We start from the raw sequence: 11984 nt of genomic DNA, 5'->3' as shown, positions 1-11984 counted from the left end.
CTAATCCCAAAGGATCTTCTTTGGCTGGACTACTTTGGAGCACTTCCAAATCAAAAATAAAAAAATAAGTAAATCAATAGTTCCTCCCACGTTTGATTAGACTACATGTATACTTCTGAGCTTTCTCGCATAGCATTCTTGCCACAATAACTTTACGCTTCGACTGTGATGATTTAGGGATTAAACTTGCTACTTTTGTTTTGCAGTTTGCACCTTCCTTCTACCTGGTGTTACAGCAAGATCAAGGCTTTTACAACTGCTTGTCAGTGCTGTAATATTTCATGTTCTCAGTTCTAAGAGTCCAAGGTTTCCTTTAGCATCCCAGATATAGCATGGACATTTTTATCACTAGGTAATATACATGCCTTATCCTGTCACATTAATTTATACCCTAGTTCAGCCCTTCAGAATTTATTCCAGTTCTGCAAGGACAGCAATAACCAAGCTACTTTCCCACTCTTCTGCAGTCTGGTACTGGTTCTCTCTCTCCTGTTATTTTGCATGAAAACTAGTCACGCCTGTCCCCTCTCTTCTCCAGAGATGAGAATCATCCGTTTGCCTATCTACAGTCTTGTATGGTGTGAGAAATACATCTGTAACCCTTTCTCTCTATATTTATCTGGTCTCCATCTTCTGGTCAAAACTACAAACTGCAGGTTTTCTTCACATTTAATAGGCATCCTAAACCAGTGAAAGTTCACACACAAATATTTAGCCTTATTGTTGAAACAGTTTGCCACAGCACTTACAAAGCAGTAAAATCACAGAGCATTTTCTTATTTTCTTTTTTAAATTATGTTTTACCAATGCCACAAAAGCTTCTAAAATCTTTACCTGGTTTTCTTATGACTGTTCTTTTTGCTTGTTGTTTCCTTTTCACTTTTTTCCTTTTCTACTTTGTCTTTTTTCTCTTTCTTTGATTGTGTAGGGGGCACGAATTGCTGAGGAACCTGCTGTGCAACCAGCTGAGAGACAGGTCGAGGTTTCCTGTGTGCACATATATATAGACACACATAATGCTTAGACTTTACAAGTCTCAAACTCTCTACACTTCAGTTATTAACATTAACAATCACTGTAAAAAGAAATACTGCTGAAACTTATCTTGCTGCTAACACTTCATTAAAATAGCATATCAAATTTAAACCCATTACAGTCTTTTGTTTCACTTACTTGCATGATCAACAAATGAGATTTTTTTTTTTTTTTAAAGGATTTAGGGACAAGACTTTGCAATGTCCCCTCTTCTCCCAGTTGTCATATCCAGACAGAGACTTACACGGAGTGAACTCCAAAAGATGAAGCTTCCAGAGGGAATACTTTACCACCCAGTCCCAGCCCCTCAAATGATGAAGGGGTCTGTTTTGAGTCTACTGCAGTACTGAAGTATACAATCCATATCACAAAAAGGAAAAAGCTGACCTTTCAGGTATCAGAGCTAAAGCCACTGTTGGCCTTATAGAGTAAAACTTAAGTGTTTTCAGCTCAAACAAATTCATTGAAAGCAATGACAAATCCTGTTATGTATCATTTTTATCAAGTTGTTCACTGGAAAAAATATACTGCACTAATAATAGTAGGATATAGCTGTCAGAACATATATATCTTAAAAGCTGGCAACAGAAACTTCTGACCACATTCCATCAGTACACACAGCGCAGGTTTCACTTCCAAGTTTCGATCCAAACTAGAAACCAGGGTGAGAAGAGGAACAGCAGGCAAAAGAATTTCAACAGTTTATTATTTTTACATTTTCTGAAATATTATTTTGAAATTGCTTAATTTTTATTTTATTTGGTATTAGGATACAAGGATTCTAAAGTGAAATGAAACATTTTACTCTTTCCAATGCAAGGGTATTTCTTTATTTTGAGATTTTGGAATTAAGAAATTTCAAGTCATGACATATAAAAAGGAAGGTTCTGTGATTCTATTAAGACTTTGAAGATGCAATTTCTTCTCCAAAAGAATGTTTACCCTGCCAAGCTCTTTGTTTTTTTTAGTTGGGTTGTGCTGTTGTTTTTTTTTTTTTTTTTTTTAAATAGAAAAAGCACAAATTATATGCACTGTGATACTCTGAAAATACAAAGCAGTTATTAAAGCAACAGAAGCTATCAGCTCTTACGCATATTTATTTATCACAACCCACAGGATCATGCTACCAGCACTTCTTCCTTAGGTGAAGTGACAAGTAAAATAACAAAAGCAGAAAATCAAGGCAGCTCCCATTAGCACCTTATAGTTTCAGTAATGATTACAATAGTTCATGTTACAGAGTGAAAGCCGAGTTACAAGAATCCATAAAGTGTGGGAAAGGCAGTTAATATAGAACAGCTGATATTTCATGAGTCTTCATAGCAAGTTCTTAATGAATTAAAGTAAAAATAAAGACTATTAAAAATGTCAACACAATAGAACTTTGGGGTAAAAACTAGACTACTGCATACCCACTTATGAACTAAGCCCACGCTAACTCATGGAGAGATGAAGATCAGCAACAGATCTACCCAGCCTGTAACAACTGGCAAATATATGACTACGCGCTTTTCAGGAGAGCATTGCAACTAGGACCTTGGAAAAGTAGAGTCCAAAATCACTGAAATGACTCAATGGACTACAATTGTTTACATTAACACGCTACATAGGACATTTTTAAGAAAACTTGCCTCAGAACTGTTTCAACCATTTGTCACAGTAGTTCATAACAAAGCAAGAAGAGCCAAGGTGTAATTGATGCACAAGCTTATCATTTCAGGTGAAAAACACTTGCGATATATATAAAAAAAAAGATCATCTGCCTTGAAGATTGCTCCAGGAGGCAGGGATACAGGGAGTTAATATTCCTAGTGATGGCCAAGTGACAATCCCATCATTACTACATAGTGACCTGAGAGAATAACCTGACATGTTATGAAGTAAGACAGTAGTGAACTTCTTGACACAGAATTAATTATTGCCCAGGGCTGTGGACAACACCATGATCATGGAAACTTGTTAAGAAGGGGTAGAGAAGGAAAAAAAATTCTGAGCCAACTATTTTAGGAATTGTCAATTTGCAATAATTTTAATTCCTGAGGGCAAACTAGATAAGTTCTAGTAGAGTACAGCTGGGAAATTAAGCTTAGTTCTAAGTCCTAGGTTTAGAACTTCTTTTTCTAGTAACATAAAACAAACGAGACTGACAAAAGAGATCTTTGCCACAAGGAACAGAAGTCAGTTAAGACAAAAAAACCACCAAGCAATCATGTTTGGGAAGATGCAGTAAAAATGAATCAAGAGGTTCTATGTGGTTTTGCTGCGACAAGGAATTCCACTCAGTTATTTTATTCCTCCCAATTAAACATCCATCTTTTTGTTGTCAATTATTTCTATAGCTGTCTATCAGTTATATCTATGTTCCAAAATTTATTATCTGCTTTGTCACTTCCGGATTTCTTAAATGATGCGCTCAGTGTTTTTATATTAAAAAATTGAGGAAAAAACCCATAAATTGACATCTCTCAACACCAGAGAGTGTCTTTCAAACGTTCAATTTTTTTTTTTTTCCAGGTACTCAAAAGGAGCTACTGAACTGCAATCAAGCACTTTGCAAGCCATGCAGGCTTCAGGAGATAACTTTACCACTCATGGAGCTTTAACCTGATAGAATCATTCATGATTTAATGGTAGCTGAACCATGTCATTCAAGCATGAAGGAATTCATACAGAGAAGGCTTTCTCAAAGAGAAGATAAACATAAGAAAAACTATTCCTGTAACAGGAAATCGATTTTGACGATTTGCCAAAATATGACATTTTAAATCACTGGTTTTCAAAACCAGTTAGCTAAAGACGCCTTGTAATAGGCTGCTACAGATTAAGTAGATGCAGAAAATGTTAACACCGCCTTTTATTTCATCAATATATTTATAGTAATTTGCTTTTTGAGCATATTCAAAAGCACCTGAGCTAACTGGTGTTTAGAAAGAAGCTCTACAAACTTCTGCATTATGATTACAAGCATTTTTGCCTCTACCACTGGGAGTGACTTTACAACTGAACAATCCAGAACTACAGAGAGAGATGCTAATAAATACAATACATATTGCTTAGTCAGCCCCTCAAAACTTTGCATTTTTATCTAATAATTTCATGTCAATCATTTTAAGTGGAACACTAGTCAAGAGAGGCATACACTATTACAAAAGATAAGAGCTATCAATTCTTTCCAACAGAGGTGAACTTTATGGTTTAGGCCCTAAGCACTGCAGCTACCAGATTTACTGAGCTTCTGAGAGATCACTAAACATCACAGCTCCGAATATTATGCCCCTCCTTCTCTGTCACTTAGTTTTCCTTTTCAGCCAGTGTTATCTTTCTTCTAAGTTAACATCAGCCATACTTCTACCTACATTTCTATTCTAACCCCATCCATTATGGTTTTATCAGTTATCTAATTCCAATGTTGCTTTCAAGGTCCTGCATACAAATAGTCACACACTGTGTAATCTCTTTCAAAAAAATAAGGAAAACTAACATTTTTGTTTTTTTAAAAAGCCAACAGACAGTAATACAAACATTCAAAGATATACCTTTTGTCTTCCCTAAAATTCCCATTAATGTTAAACAACAAGGATGTCATCATTTTAACTCTATTCTTCTCGTGGTAGGATGCAACTACATTTTACCTTACAGGATTTGATCTAGCTGCTGGTTTAGAGGGTTTATTTACAGAGGCTGCAGAGAATTGTCTATTTAGGTTTTGCGTGCATAAACTCATTCAACACTGATGTTCTCAAAAGGAACAAATATTTAATACTGAGAAGGATGGACTAGTTTTCATTGCTGGCATTCTTTAAAAAAAAAAAAAAAAAGCTTTATAGCATAGCAATTTACATGCCTAGTAATGAAAATACTCATTCAAGAATACACGCAGTGCACTAGACCAAATGATATCTGGAACTTTTGCCCCGAGTCGTTTCCCTCTCCTAGAGCTCAACACAACACCTTCCTGCTCATAAGCCATTTTGGACGCCTCACAGCAGTACGTGCTTCCTTAATTTCCCTCACCTGCTATTCACCAATCATCTATGCAAAAAGAATTTTGACCAATTGGTGATATGGTGAATAACTTGGTCTCATTATAACAAAGCTGGTCCATTTTGAAAACAGAAATAAACAAAAATAAAATCTATGTACAATATTAATAATCAACATATGCCGCAGAAGTACAGTAAACTCTCAATCGCCCGAGTTGTGCATCAAACATGCAGACAACCAAACTGACTTAATGCTGAAGCATCTTGGGGTCTGGCTGAATTTAATTTATACAGAGCACAACTATATTTGTACAGTGCTGCTTCGACAGCCATCACAAGTCCATAATGCAGTCTAATGTCTCCTGCACTACTCAGAATATAAGCTCAAATTCTGACAGATCTGAGCTACTTATCTGTCAAACCAGCTCTAGGGTCCATCCACTACATTCTGGGGACAAAGAGCATGGTGTGGACAACTGTGACAGTTTTCTCATGAGCCAACCCCAAACCTACCTACATCTCAAATGAGTCCTGTGTCAGCATGATGCACCCCTGCGTGCAAGGTTTGGAGGAGATTTATCCGTTTGGTGCTGCATATCCTAACACGCAGGGCCAGCCAAGTAAGACTGCCAAGCAGCACAGTGCGGCCAAGCAAATAACATTGCTGAGAAGCACAGTGCAGAGGCATCAACACTCTAACAGAGCAACCAACACCTTAGATTTGATTCAGTGTGAGCCACGCTGGACTTGGACTGGTCCACACAGAACCAGCACCCATATCCTCCCAGTATCCACAGATCTCAGAACACATCCTATGCTTTTCTATATGGAAAGCTAGATGCTGTAATTAAATCTCAGTGCTGAATACATACACCTTTTCAACCTGTTGTCGGAAAAGTGTACTGTCATCTATAATGTGCAGTTTACACAGTTCAGATATTCTGAAGAATAGGAGACACGCTCAAAGGCATGCTCTTTCTTGAAGCTAAGTCTCCTCTGCTTTATATATTTTACTACTGCAAAAGTATTAAAATTATGTTTTCCCAATCTTAACAGAACAGGTCTAAATTAAGGAAATGCTGTCACCTCAATCAAGCTGAAAGATGCTCTTCAACAGGTGACCTGGATCCAGAATAATACCTGCCAAGCAGAGCTTCCATTCTAATATGATCCTTTCCTTCCCTTTCCTCTTCTCAAGTCCATCCACCCCCTGGCTTCAATTCAGACAAAAAGCCCTTGCTGGATGCTTATCCTGTCTGGAGTGGCAAATTATTGATTTGGTAAAGCAAGTGCCACATGCAATGTACCTAAAAACTTTTAGAATGCCACATGTTAAGCCAGATATTTAAGTCTGCTATTGAGCTCTGGTCACTTTACTTGCCACACTTTTCCTCCAATAACTAGAGCAATATTCTAGTCCAGTTTTACTTACCCATCAATGAGCTGATACAATACTGTTTTCAAATTCATCTCGCTCCCTGGTTTCCTATGAAATTATACACATCTTGCCCAATCCTAGAAATCAGGAAGAAATTACCTGTGAAACACTATTCCTACAGAAGGTTGTTATGTCGTAGCTGCCCAATATGGTATTGATCGATTTTCAGTTCATGGACTCAAGTTTCTCTTCCAGATACTAAGAAGCTACCTTTTGAATGACAGAAGGATTCAATGAAACAGGCAAGATGTTCATGCTATCAAAAAGAAGAGGTAACTGTTATATACCAGGAATCATTTATTCATCAGAACAGTTCGAGCTTTCAGGCTGATCAGCATTATGTTATCTCCTGTCATATTTTCTTTCCCAGAAAAGACCAGCTCCTGAGCAAAACAAAGCCTGTGGTATTTCTTCGAAATTCTTCACCTGCTTTTATGTAGAATCTCTACACAGTATCCCATACATTCCACAATGGCAACTTTGCACACAAATTTTTTCCTTTACTCCACTGTAAAAGATCAGCACTTCTTAAAAAAAATAGGTTTCAAGAGACTTAAAGAGGTTTTATTCAAAGGCACCCCTAATCCTTAAGCAGTACCATTTATCTAAACTTCTCTTCCCTACAGGGAGACATTGACCTTTTGTTCAAGACAGCAGCTTCATCCCTCAAGAAAGAAAGGTTAGAAGTATATGGAACAGAAACCTCACTGATTTTGTCTTGCCCTTGGTTACAGAATGCTTTCCTCAAAAATGAAAAATCCACGTTATTCTCTAAATACAAAGTATTGTTTGCTTTCATGTGATTCAGGAGGACTGAATAAATGCTTCCGAGTTAGTGGAAGTTCCCAAATCTTCTACTCTACTTCATGTTGCTTTAAGGCCCTCACCATACAGGACTCAAGTAATGAGCCCAGCATGGTTTTTTTGAACATCAGCTTCATTCACACTTCTGCAATCTGTTCTGTCCCACCAGCAAGGCATGACAGAATCCATTCTTTGGAAATCAGCAATCTAGTCAATCAGTGCCCTGAATTTCACTCTCCAGGGTTTTTCAAGAATTATCAAAATCGCTATTGCCAAAAGGCGTTAGAAGCAGTAACTAATCCATTCATACAAGTCGTCTTTGGTCAAACTTGCGAAGTTGATTGCTAAAGAATAAGGTCAGTACAAAAAAAAGAAATGCTTTGGCCTTTACAAACTCCACACACAGGGTTTTTTATGATGTCTCCTTGGGAAAATCTTGGAGTTTATTCCAAAAGCTGCATTACAAACACAGTGTATGCTGATGCACTATGGATTAAACCCAGAACACTTGTCACAGTTCTGACTAAGGTAGTAGAAACTCTAAAAATCAATGTCAGGCATTCCCAATTAACTATCTTCAGGCAAGGCATAAGAGAACAAGATCGGTCAGCTTCCAGGAAAAAGTACCTAGAAGTAACCACTAGGCATCAGAGAAAGTCAGCTCCTCAAATCACTGCAAGTTTTCCTATATCCTACCTTGTTCTTTGTTTACTACTTATGAAGGACAACTGCTTAAAAAGCAACCTTCCCAAAATCATGCATTTCTGACAGTCACAAAGAAATATGACTACTACAATATCGTCATGACAATGCCTCCACTTTCTATCTGATTAATACCCCTTTGATTTTTCCTTCCATCTTATTCTACCTTATCTTATATACAAACTTATGCAACTTCTACTTTAAGTTTCACTTTCACTTTAAGTTATGCTGAAATTCAGCTGGTTTCTATTTGGATAGCTAGAAATTTTTGTTCAAGCACTCATCCAAACTTTAATTACAGAAGCTTTTCTTTCATTTACCTATAATTACACTGCTTGCTTCTTCCTTTGACTTCCATATAAAATGCGTCCCATGGATCTATAGAAATATAAATAAAGTACCACAGATAAGCTGATATGCAGTAACCAACTGTGCACTCTTAAGCCACTGTAAATGCTCAGTAACTTTGGACAGAAAATGACTTTACTGCAGGCAGTTCTGACAACGAGGTGATGTGCAGGAACGTATTATAGTACTGTAACAATTGAAACAGCATTAAAATCTTCAGACACTTTTCAGAATTACTGCCAAATGCAAGGAAAGCATTTAACCTATTCTTCTCAAATTCAAAACCAGCACCTTTCCCACAGGTTGACCTGCCAGTCAAGTAATTATATGATACTTCAGAGATTAATCACTCTTCCAATGTTTTTCACAAACCCACCATGTCCACTAGTATTCATACTTAAAATCTTCTTGATTTTGCCCAAAATGATACACTCTTGTATACTATATAGTGTGTATATATATTTAGCGGTAGTATTTTAAACATCTGGGTTTTTTAAGGTATTCAGCCATGCTAGAAGATTCAGACACATCAAATATAGGTTTACACTGCCTAGACTGATAAAATTCTTGGCTACCTGAAAACAGCATACAACTTACAGTAATATATACCATGCTATAAAAACACTGTTACCATGACACAACTAATTTCTACTTTAATTGTACCTTGTCATCTTCCCTCCAACCCACCTCTTCTCAGGGGGCGTGGGGGGTGGTGGTGTCTATCTCCTTTTCGAAATGCAAGCTTTTAGAAGCCTCTATCAAACTCTTCTAACTTTGGTTACTCTGCACCAAATGTAAAATTACTCACTTCATAACAAACCTACAATAGTTGTGTGTATTTTGTTCATCTAGAAGTTACCATAGATTTACATCGTTATAAAAAAAAAAAAAAAAAAAAAAAGGTATTCCTCTCTCTCTCTAGTGCCTCTCTAGGGGCAGGCCACTCAGGAGGACTACAAGGATGTTGTGAGGTTATGCAGGGAGAAGATTAGAAGGGCCAAAGCCCAGCTGCAACTTAATCTGGCCACTGCTATAAAAGATAACAAAAAACGCTTTTACAAATACATGAGCAACAAAAGGAGAGCTAAGGAGAATTGCCATCCCCTATTGGATGTGGGGGGAAACATACTGACAGAGGACAACGAAAAGGCTGAGGTACTTAATGCCTTCTTTGCCTCAGTCTTTAATAGTCAGATTGTTTTTTCTCTGGCTACCCAGCCCCCTGAGCTGGAAGACAGGGACAGGGAGCAGAATGAATCCCCCATAAGCCAAGGGGAAATGGTTAACAACCTGCTACACCACATAGACACACAGAAGGCTATAGGGCCGGATGGGATCCACCCAAGGGTACTGAGGGAGCTGGAAGAAGTGCTCACCAAGCCACTTTCCACCATTTATCAGCAGTCCTGGCTAACCCGGGAGGTCCCAGTTGACTGGAGGTTAGCAAATGTGACACCCATCTACAAGAAGGGCCAGAAGGAGGATCTGGGGAACTACAGGCCTGTCAGCCTGACCTCAGCACCAGGGGAGGTCATGGAGCAGATCATCCTGAGTGCCATCACGCAACACATACGGGACAACTAGAGGATCAGGCCCAGTCAGCATGGGTTTATGAAAGGGAGGTCCTGCTTCACTAACCTGATCTCCTTCTATGACAAGGTGACCCACTTAGTGGCTTAGTGGCTGTGGCTATTGTCTACCTGGACTTTAGTAAAGCCTTTGACACCATTTCCCACAGTATTCTCCTGGAGAAACTGGCTGCTCATGGCTTGGATGGGCGTACTCTTTGCTAGGTAAAAAACTGGCTGGATGGCCAAAGAGCGGTGGTGAATGGAGTTAAATCCAGTTGGCGACCGGTCACAAGTGGTGTTCACCAGGGCTCAGTATTGGGGCCAGTTCTGTTTAGTATCTTTACCAATGACCTGGATGAGGGGATTGAGTGCACCCTCAGTAAGTTTGCAGATGACACCAAGTCGGGTGGGAGTGTCGATCTCCTGGAGGATAGGAAGGCCCTGCAGAGGGACCTGGACAAGCTGGATCGTTGGGCCAGGGCCAATTGTATGAGGTTCAACAAGGCTCAGTGCCACGTCCTGCACTTGGGTCACAACAACCCCATGCAATGCTACAGGCTTGGGGAGGAGTGGCTGGAGAGCTGCCTGGTGGAAAAGGACCTGGGGGTGTTGGTCGACAGCCATCTGAATATGAGCTGGCAGTGTGCCCAGGTGGCCAGGAAGGCCAATAGCATCCTGGCTTGTATGAGGAATAGTGTGACCAGCAGGACTAAGGAAGTGATCATCCCACCTGTACTCAGCACTGGTGAGGCTGCACCTCAAATACTGTGTTCAGTTTTGGGCCCCTCGCTACAAGAAGGACATCGAGGTGCTAGAGTGCATCCAAAGAAGGGCAACGAAGTTGGTGAAGGGTCTAGAGCACAAGTCTTATGAGGAGCGGCTGAGGGAACTGGGGTTGTTTAGCCTGGAGAAAAGAAGGCTGAGGAGAGACCTTATTGCTCTCTACGACTACCTGAAAGGAGGTTGTAGCGAGGTGGGGGTCAGTCTCTTCTCCCAAGTACCAAGCAATAGGATGAGAGGAAATGGCCTCAAGCTGAGCAAGGGGAGGTTTAGGTTGGATATTAGGAAAAAATTCTTCACCGAAAGGGTAGTCAGGCATTGGAACAGGCTGCCCAGGGAAGTGGTTGAGTCTCCATCCCTGGAGATATATAAAAGAAGGGTAGACGTGGTGCTTGAGGACATGGTTTAGTGGTGGACTTGGCAGTGATGGGTTAACAGTTGGACTTGATGATCTTAAAGATCTTTTCCAACCTAAATGATTCTATGATTCTATAAATACCACTTGACTGGATAATTTCACAAAGCTGTTAAAAGTAAAGACTCTCATACATTGGCTAGTCTAAAATGCTGCAAAAATACATTAAAAACAATTGAAACAGTTTATAAAACACTTCCACGAGTGTTTTCAGAATGCATTTGCAAGACAGCATGAGACTTGATGTATCAGCCCACTGAGAAAAACCACGCATGCTCATTGCACAGAGCGTGCACCTAATAAGCCTGAAGACCACCCTGCTCAACATTTCTCAGAACTGCCAGCAAAACCAAAAAGACAATCTCCTGTAAAGCTAATATTAGAGTAAGTACTTGTTTGTTTCTTCTTAAATAATTCATCTCCTTGAGCAAGCGAGAAAACTCTAACATTGTATTGTTTATTCCACTTCAAGTAACTCAATTAACAATATACCATTGTGAACTAAACAAAACTATTGGAAGAAATACCTTTAGGTTTAACCAAACCCTAATAAAAATCTTGTTTTGCTGATGTTTGTATCACACACGTCTTTTAAAAGCCTAAACAGAATAGAGCTAAGTGCATTAAAATCTTGTTGAGAACAAAGTCAAATCATTAAAATCCTACTCTGTTCTTTCATTACTAGACTGGGTCATTTCCCAATACAAATGTACAGGCTTTAAATATCTTATAATTTATTTGAAGATCATTTTCCACTCACGTCTATCCTAAATATTAATGTCTCAAGAAGCTAATAGAAATCTGATATCCACAGTAATACTCTAATCTCCATTTTTCTAGTTCACAGTCATTACTGAAATCTCAAGAAAAGCTTATCTTTGCATACTTTCTACTTAATCATCATATTC

At 38.9% G+C, this 11984-nt stretch overlaps 1 protein-coding gene across 2 annotated transcripts in view; it reads right to left on the bottom strand.

Annotated features, from left to right (window-relative positions):
• Positions 1-11984, bottom strand: part of YAF2 (YY1 associated factor 2) — a 36493-nt gene that overhangs the window by 10349 nt on the left and 14160 nt on the right. The window contains exons 2-3 of one of the 2 annotated variants that reach the window (XM_082310516.1): positions 6451-6533; positions 835-987 (exon numbers count right to left, since the gene is read on the bottom strand). In XM_082310516.1, coding sequence (XP_082166642.1) covers positions 835-987; positions 6451-6488 — 191 coding nt within the window. In that variant the 5' untranslated portion in view covers positions 6489-6533. The remainder of the gene's footprint in view (positions 1-834; positions 988-6450; positions 6534-11984) is intronic. The other variant, XM_082310515.1, reaches the window with a different exon arrangement.

The sequence above is a fragment of the Platalea leucorodia genome, assembly GCF_965183815.1.
Source record: "Platalea leucorodia genome assembly, chromosome: 4".
Classification (NCBI taxonomy): Eukaryota; Metazoa; Chordata; class Aves; order Pelecaniformes; family Threskiornithidae; genus Platalea; species Platalea leucorodia.
This window is presented reverse-complemented; position numbering and strand designations above follow the sequence as displayed.